Source organism: Bicyclus anynana, chromosome 11 (genome assembly GCF_947172395.1).
Source record: "Bicyclus anynana chromosome 11, ilBicAnyn1.1, whole genome shotgun sequence".
Lineage (NCBI taxonomy): Eukaryota > Metazoa > Arthropoda > Insecta > Lepidoptera > Nymphalidae > Bicyclus > Bicyclus anynana.
This window is the reverse complement of record NC_069093.1, coordinates 10,990,530-11,018,480: the sequence shown is the minus strand read 5'-3', so window position 1 is coordinate 11,018,480 and position 27,951 is coordinate 10,990,530. Positions and strand designations below refer to the sequence as shown.

At 36.0% G+C, this 27,951-nt stretch overlaps 1 protein-coding gene across 2 annotated transcripts in view; it reads right to left on the bottom strand.

The window, feature by feature from the left end:
- Positions 1-19,422, bottom strand: part of LOC112049055 (G protein-activated inward rectifier potassium channel 3-like) — a 33,327-nt gene extending 13,905 nt beyond the window's left edge. The window contains exons 1-2 of one of the 2 annotated variants that reach the window (XM_024086801.2): positions 19,108-19,422; positions 9,243-9,673 (exon numbers count right to left, since the gene is read on the bottom strand). In XM_024086801.2, the coding sequence (XP_023942569.2) occupies positions 9,243-9,541 (299 nt within the window). In that variant the 5' untranslated portion in view covers positions 9,542-9,673; positions 19,108-19,422. The remainder of the gene's footprint in view (positions 1-9,242; positions 9,674-19,107) is intronic. The other variant, XM_024086804.2, reaches the window with a different exon arrangement.
- Positions 19,423-27,951: the final 8,529 nt, after the last annotated feature.

Here is a 27,951-nt window from a genome sequence, read left to right as displayed (position 1 = left end):
ATCGACTTTTTTATGTAACTAATTATTGCTGGATTTAAAACCGATTTTTGACATTCTGGAATAATAGTTTCAGAAAGTTCATTTAGTCGGTTATTCCTTAAGGCTTCGAAACCTTAAGGAAATTATTCTTGAAACTTTCCTAACTGGAAAAATATATAAATATATCTGTATCAGTAAGTAACCAATTAAAAATGTGTACATACGTGATCATTAAAAGCTTTTCTTCAAGCATTTTATACGTATACTTGGATACGTATAAAGTACTAGTAAATAGGACTTGTCGCAGGGAGCCGCTAGTTGCAAGCGGCTCAGGATCGTTATATTCTTAACTCCCTATAAATAGATGTCCAACAGTGGACGTCCATCGGCTGGAGATGATGATAGCTGTCACCTCAAGCCTAGTTTGTTATATATGAGACACACCCATACCAGTCTTCCATTTAAAAGCTGATCAAGCATGATTTTATATGCCAACACTCCTAGTGGAAACTACTAATTTGTTACTCTCGAGTTATTTGCGATAGACGGGTATTATTAGAAACTTTACACACACCTAACGCAAATTAGTTACATAATTCGCGAAAATTATATTTCCGTGGTTGATACGTGAGTTATAGATCATTACGTTGGCAAGACGACTAGGTAACAGGTAAAAAATAGATGATTTAAAAATTAATAAGATTGTTTTAAAAATGGCCAGACTTTTTATAAAAGTTGGTTTGGTAGCCCATGCCCATGCCTATGCACCATAGGCAACTATGGAGTTTTAACCATAATTACTTTGGAAGGAGCCGTGATAGTCCAGTGGATATGACCTCTGCCTCCGATTCCGGAGGGTGTGGGTTCAAATCCGGTCCGGGGCATGCACCTCCAAATTTTCAGTTGTGTGCATTTTAAGAAATTAAATATCACGTGTCTCAATCGGTGAAGGAAAACATCGTGAGAAAACCTGCATACCAGAGAATTATCTTAATTCTCTGCGTGTGTGCAGTCTGCCAATCCGCATTGGGCCAGCGTGGTGGACTATTGGCCTAACCCCTCTCATTCTGAGAGGAGACTCGAGCTCAGCAGTGAGCCGAATATGGGTTGATGACGGCGACGACTTTGGGAAGTATCTAACAGTATCAGTTATCTAACGTCCAGACCCCACACCGTCAAAGTAAATCGTAATTAAGTTGTATAGTTTTCCTCGACATTATATATGAAAAGTTAAGTCCTCAGTTGCCAATCACTTGTCTTCGAAAAACACTACTGCCTCTGTGATCCAGTTGATAACCTAAGCGGCTTCAGATCACAAGAACATGTGTGTGAAAGAGGACATGTGTGTAAAAGGAGTGGATGATGAGTTGACGAATAATAGAGACGAATGGAAAAGATTGACATATTTTTTCGGCCCCACTTAAGTGGGATAAGGGTAAGGAGATGACGATGATGATGATCAGTAAGAATACTCGGGCCGTAGTTGGGAAATTGGTGGTGTTACACCCCCGTATCTCGGAGAGCTGTTTAAGCCGTCTGTCCAGGTCATTGTCATTAGTATCTGATGCTAGTAGGGTTGCCAATCGAACTATAATATATGGTAATTTTACTATATATTATAGTGTAATATCTAGTATTTCGGGTTTGCGATCTTTAGCAAAAAATTGAGAATCTTTTTACTAGATCGACAAAAGGAGTTTGAGGATTGTGCGGTGGAAATATCAAGATAATTAGGGTAAATAGGATACTCCTTTTAAAATTTTGACACTTTAGTTATTAATTTAGTTTTTTTTTTAATTTGAATATGATTTTCTATTTACTATTATATATATTTTTTATTTAGAGCTTAAATCTAAAAAAATACTATATTATTCTGAAAAAATGTTGGAAATCCTAGATGCTAGTCACTCACCATCCAATAAGTCCATGTGCCTGTTGCACTATCGGCAGGACATCCGATAAAACTGATCGTGTTTTGGTCGCGATTTGCGTGATGTCATGCACATCGCGACCAAATACACGAGCAGTTTTATTGGATGTCCTGCCGTTAGCGCTGCAGACATGTCAACTTATTGAATGGTGAGTGGCTAGCATGATAGTGGTCGTTGAACCACAGTGGGTCAGCTAGTGCTTATAATAAAATCTTATTACTGTTCACTGATCTTTCACCGGTCATGTCGGTCTGCTGACCCAACGGACTGTGAGAGTGAGGGAATAGAGAGTGCACCTGTGTTTGCGCACACACTTGTGCATTATAATATCTCTTACTTACATGGTTAATCTCACTATGAGAGTGGCCGAAATATAAAATAAATGAAAAATATCGGGAGCGTATTATTACTCGTAACTTTAATTTTAAGTTTTCGAATGATTATTATCACCATTATCTTAAGTTTAATATTATTACCTGACGTTTTGAAAGAGCCTGTAAACTAAGTCTATTTGAAATAAATGAATTTTGACTTTGACTTTGACTTTACTGTTCATGGGAGTAGTAGATCTTGCACGGCTATAATAAGAATCTCTCACATTAAACCTACTAGCACCAGAATATTAGCATAAAGAACCCGTCCTAGAATGCGCTGCCTTGCTATAATTTACCAGAGGGAAGGTTTTTAAGCCTTAACCTTTGATTCAGAGTTCCCCAACCTTTTCTACGTTAGGCTAACGAAAATTAAAAAAAAGTAGTTTAGTAAATTGAATGACAAATAAAATTGAATAAAATATGTTGTAAACGGAAACGAACATTTTTATTTCCATTTTATAAATAAGTTAAATTTTTTTTTTACAAAAACATAACGATGATGCTTGGCGGTAAAAATAACCACGACACGACGATAACAATATTTCCTACTGAAAGACGAAATATAGTAAAATATAGTAGAAATATAGATTAAACTTGTTTATAACATTGCTGACAATATGGCGGATTTAGCTAATTTGTACCACGCCTCTATACACACTGACACACGATTCGCATATTTATTATTGAATCAGAAAAGTAAATACTGAAACGATCGTGATTACAGAATCAGCACTGATTTGCGGTGTTTGTTTGTGCATGATCGATAGAATATTCCAACAATACCTACCTACTGGAAAGATAATACGTCTGTAATATTGAACGAGGATTCAAGTCCTTAAAAACGCTTAACTTTAGCGAATTGCGAATTTGGTAAAAGAAGAGATCTGACGACTTCCCGGACAAGTGCGAGTTGAACTCGCGTGATGAGGGTTCCGAACGATGATAAACTATCATGTTTTTGACAAAATTTTAGGTATAATGATTTCGGTGAAAAGGGAAGGGAGGGAGTGAAGGAAGGGAAGCGAATCTTTGATTATATAATCAAAGGGGCGAATGGTCAAATTTCATCGTATTTTTTACATTACTTTTTTTTAAACTATTTATTTTAAAATTACAAATAAAATATATCCTCTTAAGAAGCTCTTTAATTTGATGTGTCACATGATGCAGTAAGAATAATTGTTTTGTGTTTTCCATCTTGCCCCCCAAAAGAAACCTTCATATTCTAAAATTTTATAGTCCTGAGTTTATTCGGAAATTTTCAAGTAGAAAGCTAACTTCTGTATTCTTTTCAAAACTTTAGGTTTTGGAGACCCTTTATCCAGGGGGACTGGTAAATTTTCTTTAATAACTTGGAAACTATTTATTTTAAAATCACAAAAAAAAATAAAAATAATATGTTTAAAATCCTCTTATTACCTTTCATTTGATGTATCACACGATGAAGTCTGTAAAAGTTTTTTTTTCAACTTTCAAATTTTACCTATTCACGTATTTGGGTCACAAGAATTGATATGTGTACCTCAACTGGATTGGTCCAGTAGATTCGGAGAAAACAGACAGACATTAAAATGTGCGTGAGTGATATTATAAGGGTTCCGTTTTTGTACGACGTACGTTCGGAACCCTAACAAGTAATTAAATGACTTGTGTACTCGTTACAAATTAGGCATTTTTAGAATGAGACGAATCTAGATTCATAGATGTTTCAGATGTTACACGTCACTGGAAAGGGAGGAACGACATCGTGAAGTATCTGAACTATAAATAGTTCAGTCACCGAGTACCTACTTCCCGATCAACGAGATATAAATCAAAATGAATGAAGCGGCGACACCTAAGAACCGTCCCTGCCTGCTGTCATGTAATCGTGCATTTGTGCATAGCGCGTGTCGGCTGACTGTCAGGGTCGGAACATATATGGCAAGACGCAGCGTAGATTTTTTCGTGATAATGCAAGTGCTGTAGGCTCCCTAATGGAACCACGAATAGCGGCGTCACCGGGTGTTTTGGGCGAGCGTAGAAGCATTGCTGCATTGCCTAATAGAGCAGAATCAGAAGAAATGATGGGCGGATCGACTCTCTAAGGGTCTATCTCTGAGACTCGGACCTCTACTTAGGCCGTTCTGCCAGTCAGTACTGACGCTCTGTGATCGTGGATGGAGCTAACGTTCGGATGTTGTTAGAAATCGAGGACTTCATCTTTCCCGGCAAAGACGCTGTGTCATCGGGGATGTCATGTTCGCAAAACCACGAGTACGAGTCATCATCTTTTTTTCCTTAGCCCACTTAGTTGTGGCCATCAACTTAACTTCACTTAATATTGGTACATAAAAGGAAATGATTTCTTATACTTATATATCCTTTCACACTCTTCTACCATCTCTTGTCTGGCCTTCCTCTGTTCTTGTGTCCTTCCACTTGCAAATCGCATTTTCAGCATTCTTCTGATATTATGACTTTCATTCCTATTCTGTTACATTTTTCAAACTTTTGCTTAAAATTGCTTCTCTGAGAGTTTAAGTTTAATTGGAGTGAAATTGAAACCAACCCATAAAACTATAAATAGTGTTAAGATTCGTCATTCAAGCCTTCCATTTACCACCATTACTCAAAGGGAATTTTGCAAAATTCATAAAAATCATCTTATATATCTGCACCGCTACGTCGTATATTCCTCGAACGCGTACTAAGCGGTTTAGTTTCTTTTTTCCTTATCGCACTACAAAGATTTGGAATGCTCTTCCAGCATCCGATTTCCCCACCATCTTTAAAATGGGTATCTTCAAGTCAAGAGTGAATCATCATCATCTTCTAGACAAGCGTGTTTCACCATAGGCTGCATCATCACTTACTATCAGGTGTGATTGCAGCAAAGCGCTTCCCATTCTTGTATAAATATTCTATATCAACAAATTTTAATGAATCCATCTCATTCAATGAAAAAAAATTAAAGACTAATTTTAGTAATGTAATCTTCAGTATTATTCTTATTACTCTAAAGATTACCAGCTTGTTAGACTAAGATAATATTCAATTGCTTTAGGTATTTGAACACAATTTCTTCTTAGTGGAAAGATCTTATGACGTGATTAATCACTATGTTATCTGGACATGTATCAATGTTTACCTATTTTGGTGGATTTGGCAGATTAACTTTATCCTCTCGTTTCGTCCGTCTACCACCTATTTACAGACCTTGATAAGTGACGTCGTTAACGTGAAATTAAGGAGAGATTAAGTTTGATGTTGGGGGATTACTAGATGTTATGCATTTGTTCAGGCAAATTATAAGGTCAATTATTGTACGCTCTACAGTATCTTTAAGCTTTGAAGTGATGTGTTTTACAGGGAACGGTTTTTTTTTGCATATCAAAATATCTATGATTTGAAACTATAAAGATAGTAAAATAGTTACCACATTATGAGAAATTGTTATTATCTACGATAAAATTAAATTCCAACAATCGTTTATCTGTCCAAATATTATGTACATTGTATTTCCGATATTTTGGTATCTCGTACTTCAGTTCAATACTTAAAAAATCTAATTTAATCAACACGTACGTACTGTTATTCTCGGGCTCGGTGTTTTTAAAGAAAAACACTTTATTTACTGAAACTAGTTTATTATTCAATTTCTATAATTCTTATAACAACAACAACACTATACCAGACTTTAATGCTAAATTTACTTTTGATCACTTTATATTCGCCACTCGCGAGGCCCTTCGAAGGGTCTATAGGCAACTATAATTGTCAGGGTCTTAGCCTTACTACTAGTCCAGACCAGCAGGCAGAAACCAGAGGCGTAGCTGGTCAGCAATTCGGCTAATTACCAGAACGACTGAATGTTTGAGACAGAGCTACGATTTTTATAGCAAATAATTATATTGCTGACTGATCATTTATATCTGTGTCGCAGCTCTGCGTTATTAATATAGAATTTAGGGATGTAACAGTACGTACGTCATAGCCTCAGAGTTATACGTTAAAGATGTCGGACTCAACTCCGAGGGGTCATGGCAACGATCCCCGCCCGTTGGATAATGGCGCATCCACTCGTAACACAGTTTCTTTTTATTCTTCACAAGTTAGCCCATAACTACAATCTCACCTGATCTTAAATGATGATTCAATCTAAAATAGAAGCGGGCTAATTTGTTAGGAAGAGAATGAAAATCCACATCCCTTTCAGTTTTTACACGACATCGAACTGGAACACTAAATCGCTTGGCGTTGCCGGTACAGTCTTTTGTTGTTTTGATAACGGTAAGATTGGTACTATTTATATATATTCTTTAAATATTAAAAAAATGTAATACTGGCTTTCTTTGGAAGTAGGTCAATTTGGATTTGATGATAGATTTGAATTGAATCAAGCACGTTTATGTGTTTTGAATGTAAAAGAATGTTACACATCAACACTCTCTCTGTCAAACGCTTGTCTGTACATTTTACCACTAAATCGAAAATATTGAAACCTTGCATCTAAATGTTGTAGAATCAAGCTCCAAAGTTTACTCTTTAACTGTGTTTTTTAAAGTTTTCCAAAATCCATGATTGCCTACCGTACTCTAAGATAAGACTTTCAGCCTTCAAGTTTTAAGGCTTTTGTTCTACAAAGCAAATATATGTTACTATTTAGTGCTACGTTACTTTCATAGCCCTGTGCTAAGCAGGCAGCGCATTATAGTACACGTTCCTAGTTCGTCTTATACAATTGAGCAAATACACCTTAATCAATTGATAATACTTACTTCGTTTTAATATATTACCCATCAAGATAGCACCTTGTCACTGCTAAACTATTCAACGAAAGTGGCACAAACTCGGTCAACAGTGATAACGTCACCTTATCATTTAACTATTTACGTCTCCGTTTCATCTTAGACACTTCACTTGTTTTGGGACTTCATAAAAAACATATTTTAAAACACTAATAACAAGGAATAAATGTACGCATTATCAACGGGTATATTAAGAGATTAGGAAAGCCATTTTGCAGATTAGGACAATATTTCGGCATCAATTTGAACATTAATGTCTTTATACGTTTACATTACTATTAAAGCACTATTAACACTAACACATATTATATTTATAATAGTAATATAACAATATTCTTTGAATACTACAAAAAAGACGCACATGTATTGTCTTGTGCGAATATTTTTTTAAACTATTTCGATAAGTAAAGGCATTTATCTTTGCCCTGATTAGATATTGAGCCGTCAAGGATCCTGATTCACTATGCTAGAAAAGCGATAAGATGCATTTATTTACAATATAACAAATCAGATTGTACCTTAGAATAATCTTAATAGTAAAGTGGATTGCCAACAAAAATTCAGAAAATGTGAATCCGTTTATCGTTTATCCAAACCGGTGGTATCTCACTGACATTCTTGACGTTTTAGTGCTTCTATAAAGTAAATATTATAATCATCGTTATCATCAGCATTATCATCAGCATCATGATCATCACTATCATTAACATCTTATCACCATCATCATCATGGATGGCTGGATCACTGTTGGACACAGGCCTATTGTCATGACTTCTAAACACCGTTATCTTGAGGTGCCAGCATCCACTGATCCACCTTCCTGTAAGCCGCCTATCTTAACGAAAGATACATAACCTTTTGGTTAAGGTTTGCCTACATAATGCCTTATCACTTGTGCTTTGAAACTATAAGTAGTATTATCACAAAATATTTCGGAAATTGCGGCCTCAATATTTGGTTTGTCATTCATCGGTCTACTAAAGCATATCTGTTATTTGATTAAGATAAAATATCTACTAATCTCATTGTTTGTCATTACGAATATTTATGACGTCAGTAATCCGTCTTTTAACGCCCGACCCTAAAGTTTATTTCAAAAATGTTGACTTAAGTGAAAATGCATTTTATTTTACATTTCTGAATATTTTCCTCAAATATTTCTTTAGAAAGTGCAATACTTGTCCCAATCCTGCTTATGTCATGAAGGCGAGGGCTTGTAAGTGTGGTTTGAAGTGTTTGTTACTCTTTCACGCAATGAAAGTTAAACAGCTTAACTGATTTTCATAAAAAAATATTTTGATCCTTAATACGCTTTTGAGACAGGCTAATGAGTTGGTAACTTTTAATCTAGGTTTCCATATTTTCTTTATTGAATTATCACAGAATCCATATCACTAAATCGAAGCTTCAAAATTCTCTCTTTTTTTATTCTTTACAAGTTAGCCCTTGACTACAATCTCACCGGATAGTAAGTGATGATGCGATCTTAGATGGAAGCGGACTAACTTGTTAGGAGGAGGATGAAAATTCACACTCCTTTCGGTTCCTACACGACATCGTACCGGAACGGTAAAACGCTTGGCGGTACGTTGCGATAAAGGTCGGTAAGGTCTTTCCTCTATAAAAGAGGATTCATGTACCCTATCCTATAGTGGACCATTAACACAGAAATATAAACTAGGTACTAGCCGAAGCCCCGCGGTTATACCCTCGTAGTTCCTGTTCCCGTGAGAATACGGGGATAAAATATATATGAGCCTATGACTTTCACAAATAACGTAGCTTTCTAAAGGTAAAAGAATTTTCAAAATCGGTTCACTAGATCCAGATATTACCTCCTACAAGACCACAGACTTTCACCATTATCAACCCATTTTCAGCTTACTGCTGAGTTCGAGTCTCCTCTCAGAATAAAAGGAGTTAGGCCAATAGTCCACCACGCTGGCTCAATGCGTATTGACAGACTTCACACACGCATAGAAATAAGTTTTCCTGGTATACAGGTTTCGCGATGTTTTTCCTTCACCGTTACCACACGCGATATATAATTTCTTAAAATGCACACCTGGATTCGAACCTACGCCCTCCGAAATCGGAGGCAGAGGTCATATCCACTGGGCTATCACGGCTGTATAACATGTAAAGAGTATAGATGAAAGGTAGTCTACCTGCAATCATGCCTGTACACAGTACTATGTCCAATAGAGCTGCTATACGTTGGTATCCTGTGAAGACTGCTGGTCTGCTGCAGAGGTGGCCTCAAGAACCCGCTGCCACCATAACCCACTCCTAACATGGGTGACTCCATAACCGAGCTATCTAGTACGCTCGTCTCATCCGTCTCCTCTTCAATAACACCAGGTTTGTAGAATATCTTGCCAGCTGATAGGCCAGGCTTTGCTTTTGTCTCCTTTTGCCCGTCATCTTTCCTTATTTGCATTTCATAGGAGGACGAATCTTCAGTCATATTTTTGTCTTAACTTTAAGGGTATAAAGCACCTGAAGTCAGGTCACGCGTTCGTGATTTTGTGTTTGATCATAGTTGGTGATCATCTTTGATGTTGAGTCGGTTGGTTTATTGGAGATCATTGGAGGGTACCTGTGAAGAAAATGTTTTTTTTTAAATTGTCGTAATTTTTTACTGTAGATTTGGGTGGACAGAGATTCTGGGTTGGGGTGGTTTGCAAACGTTCTCTTTTTTTTTTTTTGTTATCCCTTGACTACAATCTCATCTGATGCAATCTAAGGTGGAAGCGGGCTAACTTGTTAGGAGGAGGATGAAAATCCACACCCCTTTCGGTTTCTACACGACATCGTACCGGAACGCTAAATCGTTTTTCGGTACGTCTATGTCGGTAGGGTGGTAACTAGCCACAGCCGAAGCCTCCCACCAGTCAGACCTGGACCAATTAAAAATACCTCAATCGGCCCAGCTGGGGATCGAACCCAGGACCTCCGACTTGTAAATCCACCGCGCACATCACTGCGCCACGGAGGCCGTCTCGGCGCCAAATTGGAACACATAGATACACATAGAACATTATATTAATATTGGTTTTAGTCGATAGGAGTCCGACATAACCTGACTTCCCCGTGACGAGAGTAGGTACCTATCCATTAGGATTTCCCCACGTGACAAAAATTTATTTAAATTCTCATCAGTTTTAAGCCTCTCAGTTTTATATGATAGCGCCATCTGTTGGCGAGTAGCTTAAATTAAGAAATACGAGTATAAGTTTTTAAATAATAACATAGGTACCTACATATTGTATAAAAAATGGTTTGAAATGAAATAAAAAATGTGTATTTACAAAATTATTTAATGTAATGAAAAATAACTTATGTTATGAAAATTGATAAATGATAAATAAATTGTCTTAATAGGCGCATTTTAGTACTTTCACTCATACGAGTAGTCCATAATAATTAGCAATCGATGAAATATGACACCAATAGGGTTCTTTTTTATTAATTATTATTTATTGACGGAATAAGGTATAAGCTTATTAAACTACATAACTGATTTTAGAAATAATAATGAAGAGTTGTAACTACCAGTAAGTAAGTAATGAAAAAAGTTAAGCTTTTGACAATCTTTGCTGTGGTTCTCATGGGTTCGATTCTCAGCTCGAGTCAATTTGGCATTTATAGTTTCTAACTTGTCTTAGGTCTGGTCAGGGTCAGGTGGTGGTAGGCATAGGCCATGGCTACCTTGAATTGTATAGGTCAGGTATTAGTGCATATGCTTTTTAAATTGCGCATTGCTTCGCTTAGATTTTATTAATTAATCTAGCTATGCTCCGAGACCTATTCTTATTCTCTGAGAATTCGTCTGTAGTCTGCCTTGTATACTATGTAATATTAGTACGAGATCCGACATAAGAAATATATACCCTCATCTTTTATTTAATTGGGATCTATAATCTAACTCTGTCTGTCTGTAAGCTTTTCACGGCTAAACGGCTGAACCGATCAAGATGGATTTTGGTATGATCGTAAATGGGAGCTTGGAGCAAATCATAGGATACTTTTTGATCCTAAAATAATAATAGAAGGGGGTGAAATAGGGGTTGAAAGTTTGTATGGAAAGTCCTTCATTTTTAGAGTTACTCTTTTAATTGTTCACTCTACTAATATTATAAACGCGAAAGTTTGTATGGATGTTTGTTACTCTTAAACGCCGAAACTACTAAACCGATTTAGTTGAAATTTGAAAAATAAATATTACTCCGGTTTAACACATAAGTTACTTTTTATCCCGGAAAAGTTCATGGTTCCCGAGGGATTTGTGAAAAACTAAATTTCACGCGGGCGAAGTCTAGTAAGAAATAAATGGTAAAAGTTATTCACATAGACACATAGCACATAGGTTGCCTACATAAATTGCGGCCGAACAGTATTAAATGATTAATTTTTATAACAACAGATGAGGGTATATATTTCTAATGCCGGATCTTAGACCTTATGTCAGCCACTGACGATCAAGTAATTTCACATGCCTGCAGCGCTAACGGCTTGATGTCCGATAAAACTGATCGTGTGTTGGTCGCGATGTGCATGACATCAAGCTGATATAGCTGACATTAACGGCCAGTTTCTTCATCGCAAGTAACAGTTAAAGTAACGTCATAAATCAAAAGTGTCGGTCTTATTCACTGACAAATAAAGTATTTTTTACTACTTACTACTTTTACTGTTACTTTAGCTTTACATGAAGAAACTGGCTTTAAGAGCGCGCAGCGCGTCGGTACGATATGGATAAAAATAAATCGAAGCGCAAACGAGACGCCGAATTATGACTTTCACGTGAGTGAAAAGCACGGAGCGATTGACGCGCGACGCATATTTTATGACGTGAGCGCCAAAACCATTTTTACCTAATTGCAAGTAAATTAAAGAAAATAACGAATAACAAAATGGTCATGTTCAAGATATATATCTAATTTTCTATACAAAACAAAATTTAAGAAAATAAGTTTGCTTTTCCTGAGATTGAAAGCAAAATGTGAGCAAAACATGTATTTTTCAAAAAAATAAACCATCGAGAAAAGTTTTACAAATTGTGTATTTTGTAAAGACATAACGAAGCTGAAATATCATTTACCCAAATATCAGGCTCCTAACTTTTCCAGAATCTGAGATCCAGAATCATTTGTAACCACCAAATTACATATTGCACACTCCCAAGTGATAGAGTTAAGTGTACAGAGTACAGAGAAGTGAGAACACGAAATGATAATGCGGTGGATGCGGTAATACAGATGGTCGCTGGCCGCGATCACTTATCGTTGGCAATTTTTCTTGAAATTGTTATCATCCTGAGTTCCGGCGTTTTGACACGCCACGTCCTTGCACTCATTAGGATGTGCTCGATCTCCATGACAACTGCGGATGCCTTTATTTCCTCCCACTAAGATTGTTCTGGCATATTGCGGAAAACCTCGTAAAATGGTTTAACTTTATTCCACCTATTTATAGGAAGAACGCGGCTTGTGATCGCATCTCTTGAGTTCGTTGATTTAGAAAACTGATTCGTTCATTCTTAGTTTTTTTTAATTTACAAGTTAGCCAATGACTGCAATCTCACCTGATGGTAAGTTATGATGCAATCTAAGAAGCGGGCTAACTTGTTTGGAGGAGGATGAAAATCCATACTCCTTTCAGTTTCTACACGGCATCGTACCGGAACGCTAAATTGTATGTCTTTGCCGGTAGGGTGGTAAATAGCTAGACCTGGACCAATCAAGAAACCTTCAATCGGCCCAGCCGATCAAACGCAGGACCTGCGTCTTGTAAATCTACCGCGCATACCACTGCGTTACGGAGGTCGTCGTATATTATTTTTGCATGCCTCATTGGTCCAGTGATTAGATCATGTGGCTTCGGATCATGAGGGCCTGGGTTCGAGTCCCGGGTCAGGTTATGAAGTACTGAGTTTTTATTTAATTATTATTATTTATAGAATTTGATGGTGTTACCCTCGTGCTTCGGATAGCACATAAAGCTATCGGCCCAATAATATTTGATCATCATTATCATAATTATCATCATATCAGCCGATGGACGTCCACTTTTATAAGAGCTTCCAAACATTACGTTACTGAGCCGCCTGCATCCAGCGAACCCCTGCGACTCGCTTGATGTCGCCAGTCTAGCTGGGGTCGCTATTCCAGCACCTTGGGACCCCAACATCCACAGCTCTTCGAAGTACGCACCCCGCCCATTGCCACTTCAGTTTCGTGACTTGTTGAGCTATATCAGTAACTTTGGTTATTCTACGGTTCTCCTCATTTCTAACTATATTCTATTACGAAGCGATACTCATAGCATAGCTCGTTCAATCGCCCGCTGTGTGACCCTGAGCCTTCTACATTGACATTTTGTCTTTTACTCTTCGTAAAGTATGTCGTTGGTCGCATAAAAGTCATACTGACCGATATCTCACGACATTTATATTTACTTAACATTATAGATAATTATGTAAAAGTTGAGATATTGGAGAGGTTAAACGCTGGATCTACTGAACCAATTTTGATTTTTTGTACCACTGTAGAAAGCTACGTTATTTGTGAGTATCATAGGCTTCATTTCATCCCCATATTGTCACTGGAACGGGAACTACGCGGATGAAACCGCGGGGCGTCGGCTTTTTTTTTTATTCTTTACAAGTTAGCCCTTGACTACAATCTCACCTGATGGTAAGTGATGATGCAGTCTAAGATGGAAGCGGACTAACTTGTTAGGAGGAGGATGAAAATCCACACCCCTTTCGGTTTCTACACGGCATCGTACCGGAACGCTAAATCGCTTGGCGGTACGTTTTTGCCGGTAGGGTGGTAACTAGCCACAGCCGAAGCCTCCCACCAGCCAGACCGATTCGATTATTTCGATTAAGAAAATCTCAATTTGCCCAGCCGGGGATCGAACCCAGGACCTCCGTTTTGTAAATCCACCGCGCATACCACTGCGCCACGGAGGCTATAGTTTATAAGCATTCATAAACTGACTAGATCTCGTGCTCCTACGTAGCTGTATTGCTCATTCACTCATTACCATATCGTGCCCTTAGTTTGTTCGTCTTCAGTAATTATCTCAATGATACGTGTGACTATGACGTAGATCATTACGTCTGACCAACGTATTGCAGGTAAAGGCCAGCCACAATTGCCGTGTCTGAGTTGTAATTAATAACGGCTTTAGAGACTAGCCTAAGATTGCGAAGATTAAGTAGCTGTCACGCTCTGTTTTATGACTGTATGTTTTTGATGACCTCCGTGGCGCAGAGGTTCGAGGATTCGATCTCCGGTTAGGCCGATTGAGGTTTCCAGGTCTGGCTGGGAGGCTTTTTTTATTTTTTACAAGTTAGCCCTTGACTACAATCTCAACTGATGGTAAGTGACGATGCAGTCTAAGATGGAAGCGGGCTAACTTGTTAGGAGGAGGATGTAATCCACACTCCTTTCGGTTTCTACACGACATCGTACCGGAACGCTAAATCGCTTGGCGGTACGTCTTTGCCTACCAGCCAGACCTGGACAAATTAACAAAATCTCCATCTGCCCAGCCGTGGTACAAACCCAGGACCTCCGTTTTGTAAATCCACCGCACATACCACTGCGCCACGGAGGCCGTAGCTCGTACTTAGCACCCTACCAGCAAAGACGTACCAAGCCAAGCGACCTAACGTTCCGGTAGGTACCTACGATATTGTTTAGAAACCGAAAGGGGTGGTGATGTTCATCCTTACAAGTCAGCCCGCTTCCATTTTAGATTGCATCATCATTTACCATCAGATGAGATTGTAGTCAAGGGCTAACTTGTAAAAAAAAACCTCAGTTGTGTCCCACTATTCTACTCGCGAGAAATTGGCGCGTACTTACATAGCGTAATAACAGAGGATCTTAGACCAGTTATTGTATAGAACCTGCCTCGCTAGACGTTACTTTTCTGTCAAAGTATATGATCAATGATCTAATGCGATTATAGACACTGTCTCTACAATATCGATGTTAAATAGTTGTAATCGTGTTCGTCGCTTAATGAGCTCCGTAAAAATACCTTTTTGTGCAATTGAATTGTGTAAAAAATGGGCAAAAACTTCTAGTTTTGTTTAAGATATAACCAAATCTAAGCTCGTTTTCCTCAGAAAATGACAGACAATTTTGTTCGTGACTATGAGTGCGATAATTGGTCTGAGCAGAGGATATATGAGCTTACCACTACGCAATGCGGGATGACGGGCTTTAAGGTGATAGATAGGTAATGTTAAATTTATTAACGACCACTATCAGATTTGAATGATAATGATAATGACGACTTAACGTGGTCTCAGAATTACAGGGATGCTACACCATGAACTTCCCAATATCATAATTAACACTATCGAATGATCACGTGATCAAGTTGTCGTTAGGATCTGTGATTCCCATACATTGTTTTCGAAGCGTTAGCGTTTGTAGAAAGGGAATCGACGTGTCACATGGCTAAGGCCCCAGGACCTCGTGATTCGAAACCACAGTAACCACTAGATCATGAGGCAGTTATCTCCGGGAGGCCTAGCCCTGAAGTGGGCCCGTTAAAATAGGCTGATAATGATAATGATTTAGCGTAATGTTATACAACCTAGCGAGCCATGATATCCCAGTGGATATAACCTCTGTCTCCGATTCTGGAGGGTATAGGTTCGAATCCGGTCCGGGGCATGCACCTCCAACTTTTCAGTTGTGTTAATTTTAAGAAATTAAATATCACTTGTCTCAAACGGTGAATGAATACCATAGTGAGGAAACCTGCATACCAGAGAATTCTCTTAATTCTCTGCGTGTCTGAAGTCTGCCAATCTGCATTGGGCCAGCGTGGTGGACTATTAGCCTAACCCATCTCATTCTGAGAGGAGACTCGAACTTCATCATTGAGCCGAATAAGGGTTGATAATGATAATGATGATGAATAAGGTTAAAAAGGGGACCAAAGTCATCACTGATTTCTTCCCGGACCAAGTCGCGGGCGCCCGCTAGTAGGCTATGTACTTAATAATATCGAGCCTCAATAGCTCAACGGTAAGAACGACTCAACACCGAGGGGTGGTGGTTCGATCCCCGTCCCGTTGGATTGTCGTACCCACTCCTAATACAGTCTTTTCCGAACTAGTTGGAGGATAATGGAGATATGGTCAAAAAATATTATTTTACAGAACACGTTTATGATAAATTGACTTTTAACAAATACAGAGCTAAAGTCTAGATAAATTATGCTGAGTAATGTAGAATTGAAACAAAAATAAATACTAAGCAAACGTTGTAAGTTTTTATGATACACACAAAACTTTGTAATCGTAAATACTCGTATATCAGATTTTCATAATTGTAATAACAGGAAATTATGACACCATGGATTGTTATTTTATGAATTGTAGACATTGTTATTGAAACTATCTATGTACCTACATTATATTTGTATCGCATATCAGAAAAGGGAAAGCTATTTATTATTATTTGATTACGTCATGGAACTGTCCTCAGTTTAAATGAAATAAAAGAAAATTACGATCTCGAAGTAATCAGAGAAAGGTTAATGGCTTATGATGTGACATACGAGTATGAAGTACATAATTATGAGATACTAGCAAACGCCTGCAACTTTGTCTGCGAGAAAAGCATTTTAAGGGTTCATGCCTTTTTGACCCCATTAGGTGCAATTTATATTTTTTTATGAATGAAACTTTCAAAATTCTTGAATACGTGTTTTAAATTTAATAAATAAATATAACTTAAACAATGGCTAATTTATATTTTTTGACAAATTTTTAACCCTTCAGGGATGGTATTTATAAAAAATTGAAAACAGTACATTTCATATCACAATATACCTAATTTATGCACCAATTTTTACCTGCTTGAAAAAACTGAGGATTGAGGACTATATCAATCCAAAATTCATATAAAACAGCTTAAAACGCAGCTGTTTAAACATGATATAGTAACAGACAGACAAAAGATAAATGGACTTTCACGATTAAAATATTAGTATGAAATTAAATTTCTTCTTAATGCAAAGTAAAAATTTCTCAGTGCCGAAGACAAAAGTATTATCGAATAGATTCGTGTTACCAGTGCTGATGACTCAGTGTTCCGAGACTTGGTCACTGACTATGGGCCTCATAAGAAGGCTCAGAGTCACACAGCGGGCGATGGAACGAATTATACTAGGAGTATTGTCCGTCAAAACGGAAATAAGAGATCCGCAGAAGAACCACCACCACCAGGTGGACTGATGACTTCAAGCGAGTCGTAGGGATTCGCTGGATGCAGGCGGCTCAGGATCGTGATGTTTAGAAGTCCCTACAAAAGGCCTACGTCCTGCAGTTGACGTCCATCGGCTGATATGATGATGCAAAGTAACATACATCCTTTAATGGTCTAAGCATACATCCATAGCTTTACAACTCCAAGCTTGATTGTTCGTTAGCTTTATGTTAGAAAGAAACTAGTTCAAATAATCATTAAAACTACACCCAAGGCATTTCGTAATAGCATTTCTACTTGCAATCAAAGCATAACGAGTCAAATCTATGTCCACCCAGCAGGAAGTCTCTATTTTGGGAAGCAATTTATTGCGAGTGACCGGTACTTTAAGCTCAGGCTCTGATTTAATATGATTAGCCTTAAATATCCGTTTGCATAACTCTGATCTCATAATGCGATGTGTTTCATCTCTTGTACATATTACCACGTGCAATTCGCACATCAGTCCTATTGTATTAAACAACTAAAAATATGAGCCGTGATAGCCGAATGAGCCGTGATAGCCCAGTGGATATGACCTCTGCCTCCGATTCCGGAGGGTCTGGGTTCGAATCCGATCCGATGCATGCACCTCCAACTTTTCAGTTGTGTGCATCCTAAATAACATCGTGAGGAAACCGTATTTAAATAGAATTTCGATTGTTAAAATTGGGGCTAAAATATCGGATGTTATTTATTTAATTTTCATTATCTTTTTGTGATCTTTAACTTTTCTTTTTTAAACAACATTCTGAACATATAGTACAATAAACAAGTAAGGTTAAAATTAAGAATTTTAATCCACTAATAACTGTAATCCGAATGATTCAACACCGACTAGTAATCAGCAATGAAATGACTCTACTGACACCAAATATTATCCACACACCGTTGATTCAATTAAGGGGTCATTTAAATTATCGTCTTGTCAAAACCTATGAGATTTAAGTGCCTGCATTCACACTAAACAAACTTCATGAAAAAACTACATAATCGTAGATTATATATGTACAAACTTTCGTTTATATATAAAGATATATACGGGAATAAGGTCAAAAAATCTCCAGATTCGATCCATTTGTAACTGTTAATATGCAATTAAAAATAAATAGAATCAGATAAGTAAGAAAAAAGCCTTTTCCATGCAATTATAAGTTAAGTTTATCTAGATAAATTGATAAGAAATGAACTTTTCAAATCTATTAGCACTTTGAGATACTTACGTTTGAATCTTCAAATAATAAAAAACTTGGGTGTGAAGTCGTTAAAAAACTTCCCAATGACATAAGTTTATCATTTGTAGAGTTAAATAAATATAAGTCAAAGGCACTTTAGTTCTAGACTTAAATATCCATATACCTACCTAAATCGAAATGTTTTGAACAAAAACTTGTTTCATATACCGTAGATACGGCACCTTACATAGGTATATGTTTATTTTACCATGAAAAAGCGAAGACGTGAGGATAAAATAATGATTCGACATACGTAATAATAAGAAAATAGATAAAATAAATGTATACGTTCATGACAAGTCTATTTACAATTCAAATGTAGAAGCATTAGCAGAGAATATACGTAGCTCAAACAAATCGTGTCTACTTTTCATTAAATTACATGTCATTCTTCGCAGATGATCTAATTTACACAGTATGCACCCACGTGATCTTGTGTACACAGCTGATATCGACAAACAACTTGATCTTATACATAAAAACCAGAAAAAACACTCCCAAATTTTGATACTCACCATCTCTGGTTCTCGTATCCAAGTAGGCAGTTTCATAACTAAACATCGATTCAAAACAAACAATTGTCACTTTCATTGCATAAAAACATTGTAATTTTTATCTTCTGATCAACAGTTCTTGTCATACTGGGCGGACGGCAAGTTTTGAGGTTATAAATGGGATTGTAGCGTAAACTTTCACATCACAGATAAAAAAGTCCTCCTCGCTCCAGGATTGCGATAATCCTTTGCGTGCGATCGGAACGCCAGGATAGCTGTGACTGGCAGGCGTGCAATGGTACCTAAGCCAATTGTGAACCGACTTTATTTGTTAACTAGCCACGCGCTCGGAAACAATTGACGGTGTTTCACTGTTAGCCTCCGCAGATAAGATTTAAATGTCCGTTTTAGGTACATGTTTACAATAAGAATTGAAATCAAACACTAAATCTGTGAAAAGTGGTAGATCATTTATAAAATACGTTGCTCATCATCAGGATAATTTCCATTGGAGGATTGAGTGGTATGACGCATCTGTATTCAGATTCTATGAAATAGAATCGTTACGTATTAATTAAAGAACTGTCTTTAAATCCTACAACTTTATAATTTAATCGACTTTAATTAATGCATCATAGTGTTGGCACCGTCTTCAAAGTAATCAGAATGTAGCACATACGATGTTATTTTTCGCTTTTTAGTTAATTTTAGTGATTTTAAAGTCGGTTCAATTTGTTTGTTAAAAAGTTTTTATTTTTCTATTTTTAATGTGTCATAGCATAGTGAACGAAAGAGCAATACGAGCAATTTAGTTGTTTTCATTTTAAAACAAAATTACTAAACCGACTTTCATGAAAATGAAATGGGACCAATCTGGAAGTATACTCTTTAAAACAAAAAAGAATTTTCAAAATTGGTTAATGACGAAGTTATGAGGTACAATATCGTTTAAAAAACATAGGACTTCAAATTTGAGAACCTTCTTTTATTGAAGTCGGTTAAATATATTATTGTATAAGCGTTAACTTTAACAAAAATTATTTTAACGATTAGAAATTATTAATTTATTAAGGATTGAATTTCATTGATTGTCAAATTGTTGAATTCCCTTTCTTTCATACTCAAATCTCATTGGAAAATGGTTAAACCTACACTGTAACAAACATTTCCCAATCATTAAAAGAGATATATTGAAGTGATCAATTACGAAAGATTAAAAGTGTTATTAGTTTCGTAGTAACTTGAAGTAGATTCATAATTGGGCATAACAAATCACTTGCAACAATTCTTATATTACTAGTCAACGTAATGAAGTGAAGTGAAAAGCTTAGTATAACAAAAATAGTTCCAGGGAACTTGAGAATCAATTAAAATTGTTGTTGAATTGTTAATTGAGAATCTATTAAAATTTCATGCACTTTCTAATATTGTTTTTTTTTAAATGTAATCAATCTCTTTTATGGAAAAACCAAGCAAGTAATAATTGAAAAATACTATGAATGAAATAATAGGTAGGTACTTAATCATGGTTCACCTTACCTTTGATTTCAAGGAGTCAATTAATTTTATTCTTGTAAATACTTATAACAAAAGCTTTAGTTCAGCATCGGTAAATTAAGTAAAATCTTGTACTTATACATACTACGTACTAGCTTACACCTGCGATTTTTACCACGTAAATTTGCGATCTTTTTAGTATTAAGCAGGAACTCTCAATAGGGGGTATATCTTGGATAGACCTTTCTTGTACTTACGTCATAATAACCGTCTGCTTACCAAGTTTCAGCGTAATTTGTTACGTGGTTTGAGCTGTGTGTTAATTATTATTGATCAGTCAGTAACGATTCGCCTAAAAATAACATAAGCCGCTTCTAACTTAACCTGTCACAAAAGTTTTCAATATTTTTTTGCGTACAAAGCAGACAAAATAATTATGTAATAGGTATTGTAACGTGAAAGTGCAAGCAGTAATCTTGGCACCATTCCGCGAAGGCATGACTTGTTTAGTAAATTATTGATGGTTTGGTTTTAAATATTTTCACAGTAGATTTCAAGCTATGTACCAATGTACCTATAGCTTTAAATCTACTAAATTATTCCAAGCATTCTCTCATTTTGTTTATATTGTGTGCATTAGACACGTCACGTAGACACGTCCGTGAACTCACAAGGTTTCACCTGAAAACCAGCGCCACAGCTCGCTGTGGCATCGTGCTGAGGTGGATACCTGTTTTGTCCACGACCAGATATTTGTATGTTCTGTTTGTTTATTTTATTTTATTTTATTACTCGTGTGTGGACAAATAAAGCTATATTCTATTCTATTCTATTCTATTATAAATAGAAGTTCAAATATGGTCACCAGTATAAGTGTTGTGGGCCTATTTTAGATAATTATGGTTTGCTTTGTAGAAGGCTTCCTGTCTCGATGGACCATGGCTCTAGTGGGTAGCATACGCAGGAGTTGGTAAGTCAGTGGTGAAAATTCTCTGTAACGGGCATTTTCATTAACATCTCAAAGTTAAAAAATACGTGCAGGAGCTATATGGTTATTTTAGTTCTAAATCAAAAAAGAATCTCTTTATGGCATTGTTTCGTTGAAAAGCTTTCTGTGTGCCTAGTGGGAGTTTTTTAATATTTTCATACTGTTACTATCGCGTTAACATAAACGCGAATTTATATGGAATTGAAACAGTTGTGCAGTAGTGCCACTAGATGGCGCTGTTTCAATTCCTTAGAAATTCGCGTTTACGTTAACGCGATAGTAACAGTATCAAACTGCCTCTAGGCCCTCTGATGATGATGATGATTTGACGTTGACAAATTCTAAGTACAATCTATCCATCTGTACCTAAAAGTTTAGCTGACACTTAAATTGGTACCTACTCAAATAATCTACTGTAAATCAGTTAAGTACATTAAGGTCAAGCTGAAGAAATGATCTCAAACAACTGGCTGAAATTGCCATTGAAGCCATTCTTGTCCTTGTTCAAACTGAACATGCAATTGTGTAGTGAGGAACTAAAGTGGATATTACCGAACAAAGCGGACGGGATGTTAGCGGCCAAGGCGATACTAAACCTTTGTTGGCTATCAGAAAAGTGTATTGATGGGCAGAAAGATAAACGCATATTTTCGCTCAAAGTTAAAAATATTATTACTAGAGGACGCCCGCGATTTCGTCCGCCCTTAGACCTCTTTAATACAGCCTTACAGTAGTATCGCTGAAAAAATGGAGTAACTTCTCCCGTTTTCCCATCATTACCCTTCACTGCTCTGCTCCTATTCTTCGTAGCGTGATGAAAAGAATACTATAACCTGCCCAGGAGTATGAAAATACTTGTATCAAGTTTGGTTACAATCCATCGAGTAGTTTTGTTTCTATAACGAACATACAGATAGACCGATAGACAAAAATTTTACTGATTGCATTTTTGGCATCAGTATCGATCACTAATCACCCCCTGGTAATTTTGGAAATATATTTCATGTACAGAATTGACCTCACTACAGATTTATTCTATGTATAGATAGATAGATTAAGATTGTACAGTTATTAGTATACAAATCTTTTTGCAGATAATAATAAGTGAGTGTTTTTATTGCTACCCTAATTAAAAAATGCAGAGCTAATTACGAGTATAGTAGGTGTACATACTACATATTAATATGGTTTGGTCGCAATCATATAGAAAACTTTGTTACTGAAAAATAATGATTTAACTAATATAACGTAAGATATGTAATATAATGTAAGATATAGATAACTTCGGACAAATACGGAAAGAGCCAAGGCGACGGAGATACTTAAATGAAATTTTATTTGCCTATCAACGGTCAAGAGCATAGATCCGCCTTAGAGACAATGCACACAAAGTGACCTTTTTTTTAAACACTGTATTTATTTATTATACCTATATTAGATTTTTTTTTTTGAAATGGCATATGATAATAGTAAATTAATTGATGTTACTCTTACTACTTATTGGAAATCTTTATTCTTTACTCCAATCAACTTTTTTTATCACTGAAAATCAACGTTTATATGTTCAGGGCAAATCCTCATGGACACCTTAAGATCGGATAGTACCGAAGTCCTACCGGCTAAAAATCCCTCCAAGGCGTTGGTGTCCTGGCCTTTGGGCCTACCACCAAGTCGCTTGTCTATGTATCACCGTGCTCTCTTTTCTTTGCAGTTTATTATTCCATCTAAGTATTTTTTTAATTTTCCAAATTCTCCTTCGCCTCAGCATTATGCTAATTAGATTTACAAATTCAATGTTTTCATACTGTTACTATCGCGTAAAGTAAACGCGTAAAATTTATACGGAATTGAAACAAGTGTACAGTAGTGCCACTAGATGGCGCTGTTTCTATTCCTTAGAAATTCACGTTTACGCTAACGCGATCGTCACAGTATCTGCCACTAGCCCTCGGATGTCGTAATATTGCTGTTTGGTAAGGAGTCAGAGGTAAAAACCAATGTACACAAAATACTTTTGGCATAAGAGATGAGTATTTTGAAACATAGCGGACGTGTTGACGGTCAAGGTAAGCGAGCCATTGTTAAACTATCAAGTGAGATCGAAGAATGCAAAACAGACAAGACCAAAGAGGAAGGTTGTGAATTAAATGAATATAAAGGTCTTATATCCAATTTATTTATTTTATTTGTACAATCAGACGGTAAATAAATTGATTTCATATTTATATTTTAATAGTTAGTTATGAAATTAATATTGTTTAAATTAGAATTAGAAATAAGGGTCCGTAATACATAAATATTAATTAATATATGATAAGAATTAAAAAAAAACTTAGTTTTAAAATCATATCATCGTCCATTTTGTGACGTCACGATGTTACATATTATCACTAGAATCTTAAACGGTACTTCTAATTTAAACGGCTTCTGTCAGTATTGTTATTAAACGGTCTAGTGTTTACGGGTTTACGTGACGTCACGACACAGTAAAAATATAGACCATCATGACCAATAGCGTTTTCGATCGTATTGTGACAATGTATATGAATACATGAAATTTTTTTTTTTTTTTTGACAATACGTCACTAAAAATATGATTTTTTTTCAGTCTAGTAGAACGATAATGAACAATTTAAACCTTTTTTAAAAAGTGCCAACTAGTATAACCTATTCAACGCTATCGTAATATATTAGTTACCTACCTTACTTTTACATAGGTGCCTATATATAGTAGCTACTTTACGAGTACCTACATAATAATTTCAGAGCTATTGCTGTATTACAAACATTTATGACACAAGTAACACATGCACAATAGAAATAAATAGAATAAAAAGGTGGCTTACGAAGGCCTTAACACTGCAAAGAAATTCTTATAGCGAACCTTTGATAATTAATATTAATTAAACGAACTGAAATCCGTACCTGACGTTTTATTTGGAAGCATGAAATTTTCTTTTAATCCATGGAAAACAGCAACACATATAGATAGGTAACATCAAGATATAATATAACGAAACCTATCGGAATAATTATTATCAGCCATTTATGACTTTTATGTTATAACATAACGTATACTTCATTATTTTTTTATGGTGACGCGTTATTAAAAAACATTTAAGGAAAGTTGGAGTGTGCTCTCTTGAGTGCCGTCTATTTTCTTTTGCCATAAAGGTACGATTGTTCAAAAAAAAATTTTTTTAAAACTATTGATTTCTTTGTTAATACAATCATATCTAATGGAAAGTTATAACGTGGTAGCCTGAAATATGCCTGATCATTATTGCCTTGAAAGTATTGTTCAAAACTTATTATCTTTTTTCAATAATTATTTTTAAAATGTTTGAATAGATGCCGCGCGGTTTTGCCGCGTCACGTGAGAATATAGGGATAATACACATAATCGAATCAGTAGATCTTAGATTACCTACACACCACAAACTTTACCTCATTATAATATTAGTATAGATATGTGAATGTATAAAGTGTGAAGACCGCTTAGTAATAACGAGAGGTGCCAATTACGTCCTTAACGCGTCAACTGTCAACGATGTATCACCGAGGCTCGACCAAGAGCAACGCGATTATCAAATTACGTTCCCCACCATTGCTCTTTCGTCTGTCACGACTCCCCAGTGTCACGGCCGATGCTCTTTCCGGATGGCCTCAGGTGCATCCCGAGGGTCCATGCTGGAAATGAAAAAATCTATTTGACACTGTTAATACACACACAGTCATCAGTCATAAACTACTAGGTACACTCGGCTTTATTATTCAATATTAGAAGTGTATTATTCATACACAGTCTGTGGCAATAATATGCGACCAAAGGCGTATATCGTCCCCGTAGAGTGAATAGTTCACCAAGTCCCAAAAATGCCATTTAGACTTTTAAATGACATTAAAATCACCATTTTTTTCTCTAAATACCTATCTAACCGTCGTTTTTGTAGCTGTCATAGTTTTTGTTTTATGAAATGTGCAAAGTAACTTGTGAAATGTCTACCCTTTGTAACCTAGAGCTTAATGGGAGAATTAACTCAAGTTAGTTAATTATGTTACGCTTAAAGAAAAAGATTAACGAAGAAAACTACTTTAGCATTTTAGTCGAGTAGCATGCTAAACTACTTGCTACCGCCCAAAAATCGTTCGTACTCGACTAAAATACTAAAGTAGGCCTAATACGGACGCCCTGCCCGCGTTTCAAACTTTAAAGTCCACAGATATAATACAAGTTTATTTTATAAAAATAAAATACTAGAGTTTGACTAATGAAAGTAGAGACTAAAATCGCCCGCCAAATTAAAAAAAAACGGAGTAAATTCTGAAAATTAAAATGCAAATATTGGAATAACTGAGTTTAATACTTATTTATAGATAGCAAAGTATTCATAAACAAAATAATAATTTAAACTCATTATGAAAACGCGTGTTTTTATTAATTTGTTTAAATGATTTTTTAAATTTGGCGGGATTTCAGTCTACTTTCATTAGCCAGACTCTAGCAATACACATTTTGCTTACATAATAATTAATAGGTATCTCAAAATTTCATATTTTATTGTAATAACAATCAAGTAGCCAGTAGTCCATTCTCGTTGGAGAAAAAAACTGCGATAATGCGAGAGTGGAAAGAATCTCTTCTCTGTGGACTTGTGGAGGGCATTTCTCGCCATCTAGTGTGGAGTTAAGTTTATGAGTGTGCGCTTTAATAAAATAACATTCACGAACTGAGCAGTTGTGTTACTGCCATCTAATGATGAATACAATCAACTACAAGTTCACTTTAAATCTATCCACCAATAGATGGTGCTATTGACTTTTTGATGAGAAAATGGAAATAATTATTATTTGTTTAAATATGTATATTTATATATTTTAGATTATTTAAATATTTTTAGTTCTTCAGCAAACCTACAGGGTACAGGCCGGGTATACTGTACTGGTACGGGTGTAGACTGACACATTTAGTAGGCTTGGTACTTACCCAATAATTATTTTATACTATTAGATATGTTATGTGCTTACAAAATCACCGCAAAAAGTGATCCTTTAGCGACTCCCCTGAGCGCACACATGCTTAATTTTGTGTTTATTGACATTATATATTTATGTATAGATATATAGTTTTTACACTTTCTAAACACACAACTCGACATTGTAGACAATAATTAGGTATTATGTGTCTAAGTAAATAACTTTCGTAAAAAGCTTTGTGTTAAACTGTAATATACGACTGGACTTTGTAAAATGGTGGTAAACAAAAAAAAACCTTGGCTGAGTTTGTTGTGGGCTCTTCTCGGTCCAAGGCGCGTTTGGAACCCTGGTGACTTTAATTTTAAGAATCGACTATTATTCATTCATTTCATTTTTCGACTATTATTACCACCATTAGATTAAAATTATGACACAATCCTGACCTGCAAAACAAAAGTGCTTGTAAACTAAGCCTAATTTAAATAAATTAATTTTGATTTTTGTTGTTTTTAAGCGACTAACTAAAATTAAGACAATTATGCACATTTTTGTCCGCCTCAATTTTGATGCACTAGTGCTATCTTTAGTATAAAATATCATTTACCTTTAAAAATTAGCAGTCCAGTAGCCTACAACAGCTTTGCAGCTTTTACAGCTTTCAAATTTGGCTGTAACAAAATCATCAATCTTCTCAGCTCCACGACATCTTTGAATATTACTTCCATGGCAGACATTTGTGTTTGAAGCAAAGACAGCTTTAATTTTATTTTATCTAACTCACGGTTAACCGCTTCCATATCTTCAACGAATTTAGTTAATTTCTTATTCGATTCAATAAAGTGCTCTTTGAATTCATAATCTTTATCCATTTGTACGGTTAATTAAAACAAAATGTAGTATAGGTATAATAGAGTTGTAGCACCAACTATATTTACGAGTACCTACACCAGTTTAAATTTTGATCCACCAATTCTTTTTAATCAGGTAGCTACATGATTGATTAACTTTTTCGACTAGAAGATAAGATTTTTATTAAATTGATAGGTATTTATCAACCGGTAGGTACCTAACAATTTATCGGTTTTACACGCAACGCATTTCTAATTAATGTACGAGTAACACCCAGTTAAAACAACACCCAAATTCCAGTAAAGTTTCATAATCCCTAGAACGCACCTGAAAATACAATAAAGTGCCATCTATACGTCCTAACTACTACTACTACTACTACACTACGGACTAAAAGACGTCTATTGTGAAGAGAAATAGACAAATAATGTCGACAAAATAGCCTATTTAGGTTATATTCCGCCGCCACTGGTCGACATTTTGATTATTTCCCTACACGAGATAATATGTCGTTAGTCTCATGTTAGACCTACTGGCAACGACATTTTTTATGA